The sequence below is a fragment of the Chelmon rostratus genome, chromosome 4, assembly GCF_017976325.1.
Source record: "Chelmon rostratus isolate fCheRos1 chromosome 4, fCheRos1.pri, whole genome shotgun sequence".
Classification (NCBI taxonomy): Eukaryota; Metazoa; Chordata; class Actinopteri; order Chaetodontiformes; family Chaetodontidae; genus Chelmon; species Chelmon rostratus.
In genome coordinates, this window is record NC_055661.1 from 21,793,891 (window position 1) to 21,813,984 (window position 20,094).

General features: G+C 41.3%; 3 protein-coding genes and 1 non-coding gene across 6 annotated transcripts in view; all 4 read right to left on the bottom strand.

Moving 5' to 3' along the window:
- unc13a (unc-13 homolog A (C. elegans)) overlaps positions 1–2,536 on the bottom strand; it is a 44,696-nt gene extending 42,160 nt beyond the window's left edge. The window contains exon 1 of the mRNA XM_041935378.1: positions 2,515–2,536. Within this exon, the coding sequence (XP_041791312.1) occupies positions 2,515–2,536 (22 nt within the window). The remainder of the gene's footprint in view (positions 1–2,514) is intronic.
- Positions 2,537–3,925: 1,389 nt separating this feature from the next.
- Positions 3,926–9,292, bottom strand: hmg20b (high mobility group 20B). Of its 3 annotated transcripts, XM_041935581.1 has the most exons (10): positions 9,201–9,292; positions 9,000–9,060; positions 8,743–8,865; positions 7,755–7,955; positions 7,172–7,292; positions 6,947–6,999; positions 6,801–6,867; positions 6,352–6,567; positions 5,919–6,051; positions 3,926–4,600 (listed from the first exon to the last, which is right to left on the bottom strand). In XM_041935581.1, the coding sequence occupies exons 1-10, from the start codon at positions 9,275–9,277 to the stop codon at positions 4,588–4,590; spliced, it is 1,065 nt and encodes a 354-aa protein (XP_041791515.1). In that variant the 5' UTR covers positions 9,278–9,292; the 3' UTR covers positions 3,926–4,587. The 3 variants fall into 3 exon arrangements, with proteins under 3 accessions (XP_041791515.1, XP_041791514.1, XP_041791513.1); XM_041935580.1 differs by lacking the exon at positions 9,000–9,060 and having other exon boundaries at positions 6,947–6,996; positions 8,743–8,899; positions 9,205–9,262; XM_041935579.1 differs by lacking the exon at positions 9,000–9,060 and having other exon boundaries at positions 8,743–8,899; positions 9,205–9,262.
- A 2,420-nt stretch (positions 9,293–11,712) lies between these two features.
- Positions 11,713–19,890, bottom strand: LOC121605191 (elongation factor 2-like). Its single transcript, XM_041935011.1, has 13 exons — positions 19,789–19,890; positions 18,565–18,779; positions 17,453–17,634; positions 16,850–17,061; positions 15,693–15,871; positions 15,386–15,488; positions 14,839–15,091; positions 14,453–14,648; positions 13,973–14,339; positions 13,471–13,824; positions 13,170–13,352; positions 12,781–12,913; positions 11,713–12,082 (listed from the first exon to the last, which is right to left on the bottom strand). Exons 1-13 carry the CDS (start codon positions 19,789–19,791, stop codon positions 11,889–11,891), a joined length of 2,574 nt encoding a protein of 857 aa, XP_041790945.1. The 5' UTR covers positions 19,792–19,890; the 3' UTR covers positions 11,713–11,888.
- LOC121606051 lies at positions 15,173–15,240 on the bottom strand. Its single transcript, XR_006006825.1, has one exon. It is a non-coding gene; the product is annotated as a small nucleolar RNA SNORD37 (small nucleolar RNA).
- Positions 19,891–20,094: the final 204 nt, after the last annotated feature.

Consider the following 20,094-nt stretch of genomic DNA (forward strand, 5'->3'; position numbering starts at 1 on the left):
CATTATATCTACTGTACTGTATATATTTCCATTAAAACACAATTAATCTTTGCTCCCAACTATTTCCAGACTCCCACTAACCAATAATTATCGCAGTTTGTGTTTGAAAGTGTGTTTGAAATGGTAATAAGATGCAGAACTCGCCAAGGACGCTTTGGTGCTAAATTCTATTCATTCCGAAAGTTGGACTTTCTGACTTCTTTTGCAAAAGAACTTCCCTAATGATCCGAATACATATGTAAATAGTCTTAAATAGATGTTTGGAATAAGTCTTACTGAAAGAAGGTGACACTAATGAGGATGGCTCACTCTGCTCTTCAGTTATAACGCGTGAATTGGCATCTCACCACAGGGGGTGACACTAAGAGGATGGTTGCCAGATCTAAACACGCTTATTCAGCTTTTGTGGCGCAGAAAGGCAACATCTAACATCAGAAGACATGGAAGTAGAGCATACACACATCTCTGCCAAGGCAATGCTGTCACTGCCACTGCCATGTTGATCAGCCCAACTTGTGTTCATCATCATCGCCTTTATTCGCTCATTCTTCTCATAACTGTGCAAAAAAAATGCAGGCCTGTAACAAAGTGTGTAGAAACTAATCAGAAAAAGCCAGCAGAGCAAATACCATTGGGGTTGCTATGCCAACAAAGCTTCAGGACATAAAGAGACCACCAACGGGCCTGAATCTCAATCCTGACATCTGTGCAATCAGCTCAAGCACTGGTGTCAACAGTATAGCAGCCTCTTCATAAACACTACAGGCCTGCTCCAGATTCCACGTGATCTGCAGAAGAAGCTCGAGGGAATCGCTTTTCCATCCTTCCTTCACTGCTACCCGATAAATCATGCACCATATTTATCAAGCGTCTCATTGCAGGAATTTAGCCCGAACCGACCAAAAAGTCTCAGAGTGCACTGTGCAAATTTGTTTCTAACTTCAGGAGTTAAGGAGGTGTTTTTAAACTGTAACAACTCATTTTGTCTGTGTCAAACTCTTCATGAGTCTGTCACTTTCCGAAGGCGTGGAATGGATACTGTAACAACATGAACTTCATTTTAAGGTTATGAGTGTTGTAAAACACAAGGGGGACACCTCCCTGAGCAAAGGCAGTGTAAGAAAATTAAATAATTACTCTAAAAGGGGGGCACTTTTAATCCTTATGAAACTTTAAGCATGACTTGAAGGACAGGAACGAATGGCTTTAAGAGCTGGTTGCCAAAGTGGGATCTGGGGATGACCAGAGGTTGTTACAGATGAAGGGTACAGGAGATCCCCGGAATGATGGCATTTCACTGCCCAGACGTTTGCACAGTCCACCCAGCCAGTTTCCTCTTGGACAGTTATACAACTCAATTCAAATCACATCTGACAGCAAAGGACTCAATTCATTAAAAGAAACAAAGTCTTAATAAATGGAAGTCTTCAGCCTTTTCTCCTATTCTGCCAATAGAAACAACATAAGTTTACATTATCAAACCACATATACTCTGCCTTTACATGTTCAATTATTGCAGTGACTGAATGACATTTAAGGGCATATCATGGATTCAGCCCTTAAACTTAAAACATATTAGATCTCTTTTGGGTCCACTTTCTCCTCGTTTCGCTGGAGAAACTCATCATAGACAACAACATGGGGTGGACTGAATAAAAAACAAATCACCATCAGTGACTGAAGGGAGACGCTGTCATAATAAGGGTACAATGTGATGAGTCGGAGCCTGTTTATACAGTAGAAAACCAATTTGGACACCACTGTGGAATCTTGAATTATTCAAAGCCAGAGCAGGCTGTGGTTGTCACTACAGAGCCCAATCAATGGGAGAAATATAAATTAAGAATGCAGCAACCAATCGCGTGTCTTAAAGATATATCCGTCCGTAAAGAACCCCGGCAGGCTACTGCACACGCCTTTCCCTCCCCCTTATATCGCTCCGCGCAATTACGCATGAAAAGTGAGATGAGATGTCAGCGCTGGAGATGATCTGTAGTTAAACTGCCGTCTGCTTTTTCACGCGACACATAAAGCACCCCACGCTTCTGTTACACGGGGACAAACTGAGAGTGGATTACATCTTGTTTTACTATGTTTGACAGCGGCTGCCAGAAAGCACACACCTACTCCATAGATCGATCCGGCTGTAGCAATGTACTGCCAAACGAACCCAGGCTGGCAACCAAGACAGTTAGAGTGAAATATCTCGGGATAGAAAAGAGCCAAAATATGGAAATTAGGAATATGCAAAAAAAGGTGATGTTAAGTATTCCCCTTATTAATGGGATTTGTAATAAACTGACATTTAATAGCTTTTTTTTTAAAAACAACAATCCTGCGCAAGGTGCAAGACGCAAAAATACTAGTGCATGTATGGTTATCCACACAGGTATAACCACAAAAAGCTGCAAAAAATGAGACTTTGAGCTATTTAAGCCACTCACACGAGAGCAGGTCGAGGAAATGGGCAGCAAGTCGAGCCAAGACACGCATTGTTAGTTTATTTTCTCTTACCTCCAACACACAGCAATGACATTTCTTAAATGCGCCTTTGATACAGGGTCCGGCTTCTTCAGCAGCTTCCGTAATTGAGCTAATCTGTGCGGCGTGAAGCCTGGGAGTGAATCGCTGGGGCTGGAGATGGAGAAGCCTGCCGTCACCAGCAGAGACGGGGCCTGGCAGCGGCTCGTAGCGCTTGACAGAAATAAAAAAAATCTTCACACTTGGAGAGTGAACGCCACCTTCTCTATCCTCTCGTCTTTTTTGTGGCGTGTCTGTCTGAATTCGAGACTCTTTCCGCGCCCCCCCCCCACCCCGCTTCTCTCTCAGCTCTCCGCTCCCCAACACACAGCCATCTTGTTCAGCTTCAGCACCATCGCTGCTGTGGACAGCTCCTGGCAGTGACGTCAGAGCGGCAGGGTGTGTGTGTATGTGTGTGTGTGTGTGTGTGTGTGTGTGTGTGTGTGTGTGTGTGTAGGGGTTGTGGGGAGGGGGGTTGGAGATGCTGAAACACCTGATTATTGGCCTCTCCCCCCACAGATTTCTCAGATATCAGATACCTCAATTGGCATCCTCAGACAATAGCACAGCATCGACATGAATAATGTGATGACTCATTTTGTCAGAATTAGCCATTAACCGGCCCTACTTTTTATGGAAACACTAGACATCCAGAGGAGTGGGTAATAATTACTTAGAGGTGAGTCAGTTAAAGGGTATTCATATTCATCTTTACATATTGACAGCAGGAGCCCCTTAAACTGTGTTGCTTCAGCAGAACTTCAGCTGGAAAGCAAGCTTTTGGTGATACACTGTCTCTGCAAATAATAATCATGTTTACTGTCATCAGCTATTGGGCTGCATGCATCTGGAACTCAAGAGTTTAAGATTTAAGATGAGATGCAGGGGCTTTCTTGTAATAATGGCGGGTGCACGTGGCTAACGCAGAAGTTGAGAGATCCTCGACTGGAAGGAAATGAACTGCTGGTTCCTAAACTTACAGAATACAGAAAAAGCAAATAGCCACACTGAGGCACAAATAATCTGAGTATCTCATCTGAGCCAGGCTCAGTCGTGATAACCTGTGTTGCATATCAACCACAGGTCATCTCCCTTTCATCATTCCAAAGAAAATCGTACACAATCAGACTGATGTAACTTTAAACGCTGCTACAAGAGTCAAGGCTTCTTCCAGTGTGGGCCAACAGCTCCCCCTGCTGGACCGCAACATCCCCTGCATCTCCGCATTCTCTCCTTTAGGCTCAGTTAAAATCACAGCAAAGCAGATTTCTCCAGTTACTTATGGTGGTATCTGGCCTTGCATATTTAAGAGGGGAAAACACGTAGTTTTGTGATTTAACTTACAATACAATAATAATTAAACATGTCTCACAACAATTTTTACAAAATCGGACACATCTTTTGTTGGAAACATTTTCAGTATGGTTTAATGAACATTTCAGAAAATACAAATATACTTCACAAATATATAATATTCCGACATGTGAAACTGCTTGTCCATTCAACAACCTGCTATTATCAATGTAAATTCATTGTATGTCTGCAGTAGCCCATCATTTTTCACCTTTTCCAGTTTTTTTTTCATGCATTCTAAATAACACTACGTACACATTCCCCAACCACCAAATGCCAAATGCCATTTATTGGAAACTAATAATTACGCTTGTCTTATTGGACAGGTCACGAGCCTGTATTAACTGCTGATAATACACAATCGGGTAACGGCCAATCCAAATGTACTGAATTACAGCAGTCGAGGAGATAAAATTACATTACATTTAAAGAAATTCCTGAACTGTAAAAGCCCTCAACACTGCCACACAGATTTACATTCACAAAAATGCATGTGTATGAATACACATATTCTACAGAATACACATATTCATAGCAAAGAGGCATGTAGACACGGATTATGTGTGTGGTCTTTTGAAGTGTTTGTACCCTTGCCTTTACTATCCTTGAGATATCCCCATGCTCTGTTGAATGGCACTGACTTGACCAACACCACCAAGCCTGCCGTGTGCCCCCTCTGCTGCAGGAATGAAAGGGTATCCAGCTGGAGCCTCCTCATAACTTCTCACTGACAATGAATTAAAGCACGCAGTTAGAAAAACACGTTAAATAGAAAATTATGTTTGACAGAGTTCCAATAATAATGTGATGATGAAAGATGCTTTCAAAAACAACTTCATCATCAAAATTAATCACACTCTTCTAGATTCTGACAAAGCAACCCGTGACACTTGAACATTACTTTAAAAAATGTGACCAATGGAGAAATAAAATCTCACAAACTTTCACACACTTTTGATTAGTGTGCACTGTTGACAGCACTGAATCTTAAATGGTAATGCCAATGAAGCTCATGCAAGCACCAGTCCTATAAACATATTTGATGTTAAGAAAAAACTCCCGCATTCATAAGTTTTCTCGTGCTTGGAATTACATGTACAAGTGGTCTAGACCAGAGCGGTCATGAAGGGCCAGTCTGCCTTTCTTCACAGGAAAACACTTGTGATTAAAGAATTCTAATGTCTTAACCTGAATTAATTTGGAGTTCAAATGTGATCAAAAAATAAATGTATGATTTTCAGCATCTTTTACATTTTAGTAGTTGGAAAATTCTCTCACTCCAAGAGCTACTTCAGGTCGCAGTCCAGCATTGTCCTCTGCTGCACCTGCAAGTGTTTTTATCACCTACTGTAGAGTGTAATATTCACTCATCTCCATGACTGCCTCTAATGTTAATCAGGGGTTTGCTTTAAAAAGACGTATTTCAGCACCCAACCTCATGGTAAACCATTCCCTCTTCATGTCTGTCAGAGAGCGATGCTGCACTGATGTCATGTCATCAGCAGGTGTGCTATTAATATTCTCTAATTGTTTGGGCTCCTCTTAATACTACTACACTTAGACTGCTAACTGCAACCTTCAGGGATTCGATCATGCTAATGATTAAGTCTCTTGAACGCATATCTCCTCATGAACAGGAGGCATTTTACAGCAATTTTCGTCAGATTTGGCCAGTCCAGAAAGTTTGGTTAGTCTGACTTGGAACACTCAAACAAGCAAACCTCATGAAATAACTAAGAGATGTTGAGAAAAAGAAAACAAAAATGTTCTTGCGTGAAGCCAAATATTTTGTCATCCATTCCTAATGACAATGAAATATTTAACCCTAGTTTAGCACATATTATACACATTTAAAATCTGGGTTAACCTTCTGCTTAAATGAAGAAAAGATGACTGTGTGCACATCCTATCAGAGTATATTTAGGCTAGCTAAATGATAACAGATTCATCAGAGGAAGAAGCAGAGAGCACACAAGATTATAGCTCCAAATCCAATTTTGTAATGCTTCAACCCCACCAGGCTGCGCGTGGGCAATATTAATTACCTGTCCAGATGAGAGAGGACTTCACTAAGCTGGGTGAGCAGAGCACGATGCTTTTGAGGGTTTCCCTCCACCACTCCACTGAGACGACTCACGTACGATTCCAGGTTCCCAAGAGACGCTGTCTCGCCTGTACCTGTTCAGGAAAGACACAGAACAATTAAATCCACACATCCTCTTGAGGTGACACATGATGGAATTTTAAATACTAATATGGCAATCCAATTCTTAGGAGAACTGGTTAATGAATATTGATGTTGAACACAGTCTCATGTGGACTGGTCTTTTGACTGTGCTAACAGTACCAATGCATTTATACTAAACAAATAAATTTAACATGAAAACATAACCTCATAGCCACAGATTTATCTAAAATCCATCTATCCATCCATATTGCATTTCTCCCCTGACAAAATATAGCCAACTGACTGCTGACCTGGCAGAGGGACTGATGACAGGCTATTGACCAGTGTGTGTTTAATGGCCAGCAAGTGCTGGTGAAGAGCCTGGGTTCGCTTCTCGTCCAGCCCCAATTCAGCCTCCAGGCGCTCTTTAGCATTGTACATGTCCTGAATGTGCCGCTGAAGCACTGCATTCTGCTCTTCAAACTCAATGTTGGCCTTACGAAGCCGTCGCAACTCAGCCTCTCGAGCTGAAACCCCAAAGACAGAAACAGAACGGGTTTGTGATGAAAGTATAAGATTATGTTTTACATGATCTTTTTATTGTTAAAAGCAACTTACTTTACTGTCTCAGAAGATCTGTTAAAATACTCTTATAGGAATGAAGTAATCCAACATTTTTGTCTCCGCTTCATTACAGAGCCATGTTAAAGTGGATTTGTGAAATAACAGAATGAATATGTCCTGTTTGCAGTTCTGTTACCTTTGTTCTGATCGAGGAACTCCTCTGTGAAGATAGGGATGTCGAATCTGCTTGGGAGCTCAGAAGCCTAAAAAACATCATCAGACAACTTAGCTGTTTGAAACCTATGTGAAAATGACAGAATATACAATGGATGTGTCTTATACCTTTGATAAAGATGACTCTGAACTAGTGCTGATGATGACAGATGGAGTGTCTTCTGAAAAACAGATGCGTATATTACAGCTTGCCCGGCACAGAGTAATGAAGCAGCAAATATACGGTATCTTGCTATTTGCATTTTCTGGTAATGTGGTGGTTATTCTAAAGATTTACACACATGAGCAGTATCCAACATGACATATATTGCATAAAGAGAGCTCAGCTGTCACCTTTCTTGATCCTCTTGTCTTGTATCTTTGCAGTGGTGATCTGATAGGCCTCCGTCTGCTGATATTCCTTCAGTTCCTGCGCATACTGCATCTTCTCCCGTTCTGCCTCGTCCAGGTAGCGCTGCCAGTGCACAAATATTGTTGCCTCTTGCTAACCAACAGTTTCTTGATTATTTGAAACCTTTTATTACGCGCATGTTTTTTGGAAATTGGTCAGGTAGTACATTTTAGAATAGAAATGATTGCAAGCAGGCTCATTTGACTACCATAGATCTGATAAACACCACTGACGAGAAGCATGTTTAAAAAAAAAACAAAAAACAAAACAAATCCAACAACAGGATTTGATGTTTGCAACGTGAAAGTAAAGTATGGAAGTAAACAAGACAGAAGATGATGCTCCTTGCAGCAAAGCTCAGAGATAACATCTGCAATTCCGCTCTTGACTGTGGTTTCTGTGTGTAATCGTGGAAACCAGCCCAACTGGCTCAGTTGCATTAAAGACCCACTGCTTACAGTGATGTGTGCAACTGATTATGATACACACATGCAACATGCATACCTGGAAAACTGGAATAAGTACCTGTTTGTCATTCTGGGCTAATCGTGTCCACTCTGCTCCGAGTCTCTTGGTGATTTCTGGGAAAGGTAAGTCAGGGTATCGGGCCCGCATATGCTCTCGCCGTTCGTTAAGGAAGCGGACATATCCCGTTACTGGTGCCTTGGGACCATTTGGCAGCACCTTCTTTCTTTTCTTTCCCTTCGGCCAGCCTCTCTTCTTTGGCTGCAGAGAGGGGGGACAACACTGTCATGATAGCAGGGGCTGCTCACTCATCTGTGCCACTCCTCCTTGCTCAGTAAAAAAAAACTACCATAACTACATACTATAACTGCAACTAAAAAATAATTTTCAATATCAATTAATATGCAGAACATTTTCTCTATTAATGATTTGGTCAGTAAAATGTCAGCAAGTAGGAAACAGCCAAAATTGCTTGTTTTGACCAAAAGTCCAAACCCATAGAAATTGAATTTCCCAATATAGAAGACTAAGAACACCAGCACACATCTGAGAAGCTGGAATTGTTTTTATTAATCAGTATTTAAAATTCTTTCCTTTAATCTCATGTTGATCTGCTAATTGACTCATTGTTCCTGCTCTACTACATTCACAACAACCCTACAATAAATCCTACCAACCTCATGAAAGTTACACTGTTGTATGTCTAAACTGTTTCTAAGGGGTGTTATTTCTACTTCATGCTCATTTAGGAGTAGCGATGTTGAATTGAATTACATTAAAGTGAGGAGTATTTTTTTTTGTTTATGGTCAGTTTTTCATCATTTATCGATGGGATTTATTGCAGTTGTTGTACTAGTGTGAATTACTTTAAGCTACCTAATAAAAAAGGTTACAGTAAACAGTTTAAACAGGTCACAATTTTCTCTAAACGAAATGGTGAATCAAATTTTGGTTGCAAAACTTAACAGCCTTATTCCTCCAACTAAGGAGGTTTAATTAAAGCAATTAACAAATCATGTTGCTCCTGGTCAGATGTAGCTGTACCCACCTCATCTTGTGGTTGATCTACTGAATGTGAAGATTTGGGCTGCTGCGAAGCATCACTCTGCTCTTGTTTGATCCCTCCCATGATCTTCGTCCGTACAACTGTTACTGCAAGTGTAAAAATGGCCTTACTCCGTTGAGGTTACGCCGTGGGGATACGTCTATGTAGAATAACATGGGATTTGTAAGAAAGCATGCGAGAAATAGTCAATTTCAGCATTATTTTCTCAGTTGGGCAGCCGCTTCTTAAGCTACCCTGACTGCTAGCAGTGCAGCTCTCACAAACACAACGGACAACATCCACTCAAAAAGGCTAGCCAAACTGCTAACTCTTCACAAAGAAAAAAATGATATACAGGAGACTGTGTATTCGCGTAAACAATAATGTTTATTCGCTCCGGACAATGGCTGTTTTATATAACTATTTCTACTTTTTGTTTTTTTAGATAAACGTCTTTTAACTTACCGGATAACGACTCACTCGGCCAAACAGGAAGAGAACCCTGCCTGACAGCTGATTGGTCAGTACGGAGAGTCATGATTGGTCGGCTGGATGTAAAGGGACTGTATTGTAGTAGAGTACAAAGTAAGGTAAAAGGGAATTACCGGGTACTCAGTTAAAATAGTACCACAAAAGCGGCATACTGTTTGCACTTTATTATTTTAATAATGCTTATATTAACATAGACTTGCTTTTTTAAAAATAACTATATTTCAGTCATTTGTATTCCACTTTCCTCTTATTTTACAGCAATCCCATGTTTCTGCATACTTGTTTTTGTTAAGTATTGTTCTTATGCTTTTATAATATGGATGATGGATGTCTCTGTAATTGTTTGTGTATGAAACTTAGATAAAGTTTAAATAATAGGCATGATGTATGCCTGTATTCAACGCACCGAAGTCACGTGCTCACCGCGAAGGGCTGTTCGCGGTGAGCACGTGACTTCGGTAGTCACAGGGCGTTTCTGCCTTTTATTTTGAAATATTTCATCAGATGTAGTCATTTGCGATTATGTGCCCTTTCAACCAGTGGAGTTAATATTTGTCGTGAGGGTGTTATTCATCTGTTGTGTTATCATCAATGTTCAGTGCCCTCAGTAAGCACAGTACGTAACTGGAAGGGCACTCTATGATATGCAAATCTGCAAGCACAACCACTATATACAGTATATGCCTGGATATACTTGCAGCATTACAATATCACATTTGGATGGTGAGTTGGAGTATAATTTGTTGCATGATATGTTCTTGATATTACAATTGTACCCGTCTCCCCTATGAAACCACGTAATGGTGTCGTAATTTCTAGGAATTACCAGACCAAAATTGAAAGTTATGGTCACAAACACGGCAATGGTACACATTTAACATATTCTGCTAAGGTATGTGAACTCGTGAGGAAGCCTGTATTTTAACTTCCTTGTTCACTCATTCTTACATAATGTACACATTAGTTTAACAAATGGAGATTTAGGACAAAGGGTGGCGCATTTCATTCTGGGATTGTAAGAAGAAAGCTGTGTACATGTCGCAGACACTACTTTCTCCGTTCCATTGTGGGATATTTTTAAGATACAGTGGACAAATTTCCACACTCGATGTTAAGATACTCAAAATAGCGGATAGGAAATGTAGTGCACTATATACCAAAAAACGAGTAATTTCAGACGCCGCCTCTATTTTGAAAGTTGGAGTGTTGACTGCCCTCCACTGGTCACAAGGAAGAACTACAACTAAACTTGCTTGCCAATGTAAGCCTGACCGCATGCCTAATATTTAAATGCAGTGACCAATACGCTCATGAAATAAAAATACATAATTGTTTGTCTGGGAAACATCTAAAAAAAACTACAGGTCAATCCTGTCAGGGTTAAGTGGGGCCTGAACCCAAGAAAACATGAAAGTACTTACCTTTTCACACGAAAATAACTGGTAACTGTCAAAATTCCAGAAATGTTAAGTTTTTCAGAGCGGATGTTTGAGTTGGAGTGGTTTTATGTATATTTGTACTATTAAGGGCTACAACTGAGTATTGTCATGATTAATAAATTGGTCAACAAAATATAAGTAGAAAAATGGTTCAGACAATTCTCCAGAAGCTTAAGGTCATGATTCTGAATAGTTTGTCCCACCAAGAATATTACTAAACTTACAATTACGCAAGAGTACTTGAGAGTAAAGGCTGAATGCAAAAAAAAAAAAAAAAAAAAAAAAAATCTGATCTACTTGTAGTCTGCTTGTTTCCAGTTGTACATCCCTGCCCAGTCACTCCAATCCAATCCATGACATGTTTGCTATGGCATGAAATTTGATACTTGCTCTTTTAGACATTTAAAAAAAACCCAAAACACTATAGTTAGACACACCAGTGACCAAAATCATGTTAAGCTTGAACAGGACATGGAACCACCAACATAAACCTCAAAGTAAGTTGGGTTAGCATCCAACGTTCAGCTATGACTAAATAATGAAGCTCCATCAGTGATTGCTGTTATCTGCAAATAATGCAGATGCCCTGGTAAATCAGACACATCTTCGGCAGCCATGACTTAAAATATTTGTTCTGTCGGCACTTCAGCAGTTTGGCCCGATGCTTCTTTAGTACAGTCGTACTCTCACACTGAAGCCTTAGCAAACTTCAGTTGTCAACCACATCATTTACACTCTGAATATTGACTCTCTGGACAAAGACATCACTGAAACTTTCTGCAACCAGCTGTAAATGTGACTGCATATTAAATGTTTAAAGGAAGAAATCAAACATTTAAGGGAAAAAAACACAAAAAAGTCCTGTTGTATTAAATGTTAAATGCGCTGAAATGTCACCTCAAATTTGGCCCATTCATAATATAAAATTAACTTAAGTACATCACCCCTTTATTCTTTGAATTGTAGCCACCATAAATTTAAACAGCTTCCACATGATCATCCCCATAAACGGGGGGGAAAGAAAGGAAGCCTGAACCATCCACATTTTTATTTTCCTTTATTTATCGTTTACAATTTTTGTAGTTTATTCATTATTGTCAATCCTTTTTTTGGCAAACATTAGTGCTCACTGTTCTGTACAGTCCGGTCCCACTGCGTAGACTTACAATGTGTTGGGAAGGGATAAATGAGGCAAAAGCCACATGTGGTCCCAGGCTTTTACAATTTGTCCAGGTAGTTGTCCAAGGCTGGGATACCTTCTTTGAGACCTTTACGTTTGCGTGTCTCCGCCACAACTATACCAGGCTTGGATGCAGCCTCCATTGGGTCTCCGGGAAGGACCTGCCAATGGTCGAACACACACTGTGGGAAGGCCTGGCCACCAGTGTTGGAACGAAGGTCAGCTGTGAAACCTGGGAATGAACAGAGCAAAGGACATCTCAATTCCATCCCTGCAATGAGTGCAAGGAGTGATGGTGCAGCAGTCAAAAATGTAGAAGTTAACATCTGTTTTCCCCTCTGGTCAGTAGCTAGGGGCTTTCAATATCACGTGGCAGCTAAGATTACCCACTTGCAGTTTGCAGGTCACTAAAATGATGTGGACATAAAAATTACTATCCAAGGAGTTACATGGTTGACCCTTGAGTTGAAAAACAAAAAAACACTTAAGACCACAATTAGCCTATTATTCAGCTGCTCACCCTTTGAGCTGCTGGAACTGCAAATTTCTCTTTGGAGATTAATAAAGTATCTATCTATCCATACTACTCGAATGTGGTGAGCTAATTTTGTCCTCTACTACTGCCACTCATTTAAAATCATTAGATTGCTTTTCGTCTTCAGGCTCAAGTAAAATTACATAAAAACATACTTCTGCACACCAACTCAAAACTACACTCAGCACCTTATCTTTATCCTCCACAATGACATGTTGGGTAAAATAACAGCAAGAAAGGCAGGCCATGCCATGTAAATGTGCACTCGACTGCAGAACAGTGAGTGAAATCAGCACTGTAAACAACTGCAGAGTGAAATTTCCAAAAATCAAAATCCAAATGCAACAATAAACACTGGCGACTCTGACCATAATCTCCTGTTAAAGAGGACTTACCAAATGACTCCATGACAGGCAGGTAGGCCTTGGTAACGCGCAAGGGTGTTCCCTCGACACTGATTTCCTCAAACACGTGACCACGCCTTCTGTTCAACACACCATAGATTCCACCCATTGCATTTGGAGGACACTGTCAAAGGAGAAGGGCGATATTGAGTCATACAGACAACACTGAAATTTGTGAAATGACAGGCAGTCAATTCTGCAAAATTCTAGTCAATGTCTGACAAGTGAAAACGTTTCTAAAGTTAGCCACCGTGCCCTGCCAACCCGCCAAAAGTGTGACAAACCTAAGCAAGTTTCAAAAGTAAAGAATTTCCACAGGGCTGAACTCCTGATATATTGGGTAACTAGAATAAACAAAATACATCTCCAGTGACACCTACCTGGATCTCCACCAGGTAGACAGGCTCCATCAATTTCGGCTCAGCTGTGAGCTCGCAAGCGTACAGAGCTCTGCGGGCTGTGGGAATAATCTGACCACCACCACGGTGAATAGCATCTGTATGCAGGGTCACATCGTGGATGTCAAAGCGAATGGCACGCATGTTCTCTTCACACAGGACACCCTAAGGACAACATTGAGACAACATATGTAGTTAAAGTATATCCAGTGATTACAGGGTAGAACACACAATCTCAGAGTTTAGTCATTGTATTAGAATCTGTATACTTTCGCCTCCTCACCTCCTTGACTGCCCACTGGAAGCCAGCCACAACACTATCCTTGATCTCATTAAGGTACTGCACTCCCTTGGTAACGTCCACCAACATGTTGGGGCCAGTTCCATCAGGTCCAAAGCACCAAATCTTTCTGGCCTCAGTGACATCCCAATCAAACTTTTCAGCAAGTTGGCGGGCACGGGCCTTGATCTCCTGACGAGAGCCAATATCACCCTTGTCAATAGCTTCTGCTAGGCCATCTTCAAAGGGACGGGCCTTCATGAAGAGACGGTTGTGCTTGTTGGGTGACTTTGACAGACACATCACACTCGACTCTGCGCCGACAGTCTCTCTGTAGGACACCACTGGATCAGATTTCTAAAAAGAAAAGAAATTTCAATGCAGAAATGTTTACTTCCAGAGCTATGTCCCCCCCCTCACCGTTAGCATTTGATTTTCATGGCTCTTAAGATCATTAGTGCAAATGGATTTTACTCAAGCTAACTCAATTTTTGCTTTAAATCACCTTAAGTGGAATACCAGCATGGTCCTCCTCCAGATCCTTCAGACAAATCTCCAGATGTAGCTCTCCAGCACCAGCGACGATATGTTCTCCAGACTCCTCAATGATACACTGCACCATAGGATCAGACTTGCACAAACGCTTCAAACCCTCTACCAGCTTGGGCAGGTCAGCAGGGTTTTTAGCCTCCACAGCAACTCTCACCACAGGGCTGACACTGAACTTCATCACTCTCATGTTGTGTGCATGCTCATAGGTGGTGATTGTTCCGGTCTTGACAAGGAACTGGTCCACTCCAACCAGACCAACGATGTTACCACATGGCACATCTTCAATGGGCTCAACGTAACGGCCCATCATCAAAATGGTCCTGGCAAAGAGCAACGTGCAAGTTGTCACTAATATCTGATAAATTGACTTCACACAATTGCTAATCAAAAACATACCAGCTAATTGAACAACAGGCCAAATGCTGACACCAACCTCTGAATCGGCTTACAGCAGAGGTCTTCCTTCTTTCCTGGGACGTAGTTTGGTCCCATAATGCGTACTTTCAGGCCAGTGGAGACAGACCCAGAGAACACACGCCCAAATGCATAGAAGCGACCCTTGTCACTGGTGGGGACCATTTTTGAGATGTACACCATCAAGGGAGCCTTGGGGTCACAGTTCTTAATACCTGATTTAAAAAAAAAAAAAAAAAAAAGGTCTGACAATCAGTACAAGTCCACAAACAACCACTACAAATTCAAGCCACATCTGCCTTTGCAGCCCTGCCCAGGTCTTATCATAACTAAGTGAAATGATGCATTTACAGAAGAGGTTTAAACCTTTGATTCCTGTTCATTGATGAAAAATAAGTGTCATACCCATGGCAGCTTCATCATCTGAAGGTCCTTCATAGAGCAGGTCACAGCGGTACTTCTGGGCAGTGACGGGGGAAGGCAGGTGGATTGTGATCATTTGCAAAAGAGCTTCTCCAGCAGGCAGCCAGCGGCGCATCACAGCCTTCAGGAGAGGCTTACCCTCTTTGTCCTTGTCCTCAGTATCCAACTTGATTTCCAACTTCTCGATGAGCTTTTCAGTTTCCTCCTTCTTGAAGTTCATGATGGCATCGAACACCTAAAGGACATTGAATTAGTGGACTGCAATTTAAGATGGTCAAGCAAAGGATGTTAAAATAAAGCTCTGTCTCTGTGCCCTGCTCAGACTGAAGGATATCATCACTGGTTACTCAGGTCAAAGTGAAGAATGTTTAAGTCATCACTTACAGGCACACAGGAATAATTGCGCAAAGTACAGTAGATTTAAGGTAACAAAAATACCAATTACAAAATGTGATCTGAACCATGCTACCTTATTTTCTTAATGTGCTGTACATCACCAATATTTAATAAAATCAGTGTTGCTTGTTACCTTGAAGATGGGGTCCAGGATAAGAGAAACAAAGGTGCGGGGGGACTTGGTGCCATCAGCTGAGGTTGTCGCAGTCTTGACGAACTTTTGATTGATCAAGTACCTAGAGAAATGTATATGGTGTAACAATTTACCAAGTCACAGAAACCACAACATAACAGAGGAAAAAATTCTGTGCAAGATCAATAAAGGCAAGACCCCCATTCCTGTAGTGAGTCCGTGTGGCATGTGTAAAGTACCTCTGCAACTAGCCAAGTTCCTAAATTACATTTTCATTCGGTAATCAAGCTTTGTTATAAAGACTCACCTATCACCCCACAGCTTCTTCATCATGTCTTCCACCTTCTTGCAGTGGTCCTCTGGTGACATCTGGGCGTTGCCCTTGGCAGCAAACTTGGCGACGTACATCTCAGCAAACTGCTTCAGGGTGAAAGCCCATCCATGGAGTCCAGAACCAAAGCCAACGGTACCAATGACTGGATCGACCTAGGAGTATTGATGACACCTCAGGACATCAGTGCATTTTAAAATATTCATTAAATATTTAACTGCACTGACAGTTAAACGATTTTACTTTGGACACAGGCTTAAAGAAACATAACGACTCATGTTGTGTTTCAGTTCAGGGATTGGATCCTCCAAATTTTTTCAGGTGACTGAAATTTATGAGCACAGTTGAATTATAAGAGCAAAAAAAGACCAAACCTTGGATCTCTTACCACCATATTTTCAACATAGCCTTTTAATTTCGAAAACCAACATGTGAAAGGAATCGGATTAAAATAACAGAAAATGATGTCTGCTGTAGTTGTTTCAAAGTCTATATAGCGTGAAAAGAGAGCGAACACAAGTTTGAGGCAGACCTCTTTCTCTCTGCAAAAATACATTTAAGCATCTTGTACACCTTGACACAATGAGGTCAGTGTGTAGCACTTAAAGGATAACTTTCGTTTTTTACAATCTGGACTTTATTTGTAGCATTAAATAGGACCATTTAGACACCCAGACAACTTTGGTGCCATTTGGAGTCGTTTTGAAGAAATTAGCCCCAGAGGAGCGGCGCGTATATCCGTATAATGCGAGTAATCGGGGCACCCGTGCGTAGCCTCTATAAACGCATAATCTGCGGCGAAACTCGTTCATATTCCAATATTTTGTTATGATATGCTGGCGCTATTCCCCTCCGAGCCCATGGTGGCATGTTATCAACATCCAGCGTCTCTAGACAACTACCTCTGACGCGGATGACGTCATTTTCGAGCGCCCGCGCTGAGAGCAACCAGCCACAACACGGCTAACTAACAGAGTACACGGACTAGGAGCTCGTAATTTCTTCAAAACGACTCCAAATGGCACCAAAGTTGTCTGGGTGTCTAAATGGTCGTATTTAATGCTACAAATAAAGTCCAGGTTGTGAAAAACGAAAGTCATCCTTTAAGGTAAAATGTTCTGACAGCCACTCACCATGAGGTTGCCCATAGGTCCAGTTTCATCATCACCATAAGTGGAGATGATGACATTGACGGACTCAACAATGCGCTGGAAAGTCAGGTAAAGTTCTTCAGGGTCAAGCTGCAACTCCAACAAGGCACGGTCCATCTTGTTCATCATCAGGACTGGCTTGATACGCTCACCAATTGCCTGACGGAGCACTGTCTCAGTTTGCACACAAACACCTGGCAGGGATACACAAGGAGAATTTAATCGACGGGAATGCAGATTAAGCTGTGAATTTAATTTTGCACAAGCAGTAGAAATGGTAAACACAGTATGAAGAACAATGCCTTTTCTTTTTACTTGTAAATCAGCATGTCAGGTTTTTCCAGTAGCACATCGTAAAAAAACGCACTTGAGATTCTTTTGAAGGCAAGAATTTTTAGCAAACTGCCCATGGGCCATACTTTTGCATTAGTTTGAGTCTGCACTTCTGACACAAAAATAAACATTTAAACAAATTGACTTACTTTAATTGTGAAACTGATTAAACAATTTAAATCAATTTTATATGTACCTAATAAGTTGCTACTGGCACTGGTGTTGTTCAGGATTGTTCTGTTTTGTCCTTACCAGACACGCAGTCCACTACAACCAGGGCTCCATCAGTGACACGGAGAGCAGCAGTCACTTCTGAGGAGAAGTCAACGTGTCCTGGAGAGTCAATCAGGTTGATCAAGAAGCCAGCGCCATCCTTGGTCTGCTTGATGAAAGCCAAGTCATTTTTACTCAGCTCGTAGAACAGGGAGATGGCACTGCAAGTCAGGACAAGTCATTAAACAAGACTTCTTAAATGGGTAATGCAGCACCTAAAACCAGCTATTATAAAAAAACAGTAGATGAAGTCAAACTATGCATGGAGGCTTGAATGAACTGTGTTGTATTCCATAAAACTTCATTTCATTTGAATTGTAACACATTTTAGATGTTTAACAGTCAATGAAAACTATGCTTTTTAGCTTGAGGTTACGCTTAAATGCCAGCATATGAATACTGGAATAAACCACTAAACAAAGCCAAGACAGGGTTGTCCATATTGGTTGATTCTGGCTGGATGTTTAGGCAACACCTGTGGCAAATTACCTACAAGAGCATGATCACTGTGTCGGTGCTACAACAGGTTTTAACTTTTTGGCTTGTTATAGTGAAAGCAAAAGTTGGAAACAAGCAAGTGTCCATGTCAATATTGTTTCATAAATATGCTCTAGCCAACTCGGGGCTCCTCACTGTCCAGTAATGCTGTTTAAGCAGACTGATAAAAGTCTTCTGTGTATTCCGTCACAATTTGGTACAAACTTGACAAACTTCATAAATACAACTTTTACAAGTCTGCTATAGTTTTTCTGTACCATTATGATCAATTAGAGAATGTCATCTTAATTTTCAAAAACAGCATGTTTGCAAAATGGTTACCCATGACATAACCAAATACACAAGCACATCCAAATCAAGCATGATCCAAATTTTTGGATGGGCAAAGGCCACAATAGCCAAAAACCATAACAGTGCCATAATTGACTACATCTGTCAAACCCCACATTTTGGGACAAACTACTGAGCTGCATAAGAAAACACATGGCCACATCATCCTTGCTGTAAATCATTTACTTGCTACAAAATGTCAGCAGTGCAAAAACATTAACGACAATGCAAGAGCGCAGTTGGAAATATAACAAGATACTGACGTAGACTTGATGGTGATGCAACGTTCCTGTTCATCTTTCCGTGTGTCTGTGAAACGGGTCTCTCCAGCACGAGCTCCAGCAATGATGCCAGCCATTGACACAAGCGAGTCTGTCAGGGTTGACTTTCCATGGTCTACGTGCGCAATCACAGACATGTTACGGATGTTGGCCTTCTTGTCCATGATGGCACGGATCTGGTCGACGGTAAAGTTCACCTGAGGGGAGAAAGTCAGATAACATTTACAAAAATGAGCGTAAAAGAACGATTATTTCCAGCTATCCGTTTAGCAAACTAACAGCCACTAATGTTTATGATTCTGTGTCAGTCTGTACACAAGTGCCAATGATGAACTCCCCGTAACGCTGACTGCACATGAAATAAATCGGAGATTGCTGCTGACGCACATTAAACTGGTTGGCACTTCCACTCGGGGCGTCAGGTATAGGTATGCGCCATCAGCTGTGGCGTTGCCATTATCTACATTTCGCCGATTTTTCCCTCCCAACCCCATATGAATGCTTATCAATACCCAGTAAATACCAATGATAGTTTGACTAAGTTTACAATTTATTAAATGAATCGTTGGTAAATGTAGATTAAACCAAGCAACAACCGGCATAATACGTTGGCAAAAAGAGGCCACGTGTACAGACTTTGACACTATGCTAAATGCTAACATTGGCTTGAGTGCTAATTTAGCCGGCAGGGCCGGAAACACCAAATGCCGGCAAAGTAGACCTCCAAACCGTTACATCAGAAACATGTTGGTAACACCACAGGCAGCATGTCAAAATGCAATTATCCAGGCGCACCACCATTCGTATCTATATTGGCAAATATGTTCCGGTGACAACTACTAACGTTAGACCAAAAAGCCGCCTGTGTAGCCAACTACGCTCCACCGTAGCGACAACCACACTTAGACATATGAACCTTCACAAAAGAGTAGGCCAGCTTACTACCACTCAAAACTGTCGAATGGTTTAACTCTGATTAAGAAGCAAATAACTTAGTAACAATTCAGGACTGGTTTGCCACAGTAGGAACAACGGATACAGATGACACATCGGCTGCCATTTTGATCAAAGCACAATCCACAGAACTGACACGTAAGTAGCCTAGCATCCGTAAAAATGCCCATGCGAAAATATTAATTCTGACACTGACGACACCATGTGTGCCCGACTACTCATTAATTAGATGGAAAAACACGACAAACTCACCATTTTGACGGATGGTTTTGGATTCGCTTAGTGGCGAAAAGAGACAGGAATTTAACACTGCCCACCTCACGAGGGGCATAGGCAGGGAAGAGGCCGCTGACGTCAGAAAACAGGGCTTTATAAGACGTGCGTCAAGTCTGTACGTCCTTACGTACAAATGTTACGCTTACGCTGCTCCCTGCTCACAAAGGTATAGTCGAAGGAGCTTCATCGTCGTTTATTAAAGTCAGTGATGATTATTATCGCTCACGCTAACCAGTAATTGTAACGCAACAATAAAGCTATTTTATCAATTACTCTTTATGT

Bases quoted from the DNA above. Each gene is read 5' to 3' on its own strand.
- hmg20b (XM_041935581.1), bottom strand. From the start codon at position 9,277: ATGACTCTCCGTACTGACCAATCAGCTGTCAGGCAGGGTTCTCTTCCT. The intron at 6,868-6,946 runs GTATAAGACACA...GATGTTTTTTAG, and splicing joins CAGAGTCATCTTTATCAAAG to GCTTCTGAGCTCCCAAGCAG. The intron at 6,052-6,351 runs GTCAGCAGTCAG...TTTCCTGAACAG, and splicing joins GTCATCAGTCCCTCTGCCAG to GTACAGGCGAGACAGCGTCT.
- LOC121605191 (XM_041935011.1), bottom strand. The intron at 17,635-18,564 runs GTCAGTATCTTG...CCTGACTTGCAG, and splicing joins TGCATCACCATCAAGTCTAC to TGCCATCTCCCTGTTCTACG. The intron at 14,649-14,838 runs GTATGACACTTA...TTTTTAAATCAG, and splicing joins AGATGATGAAGCTGCCATGG to GTATTAAGAACTGTGACCCC.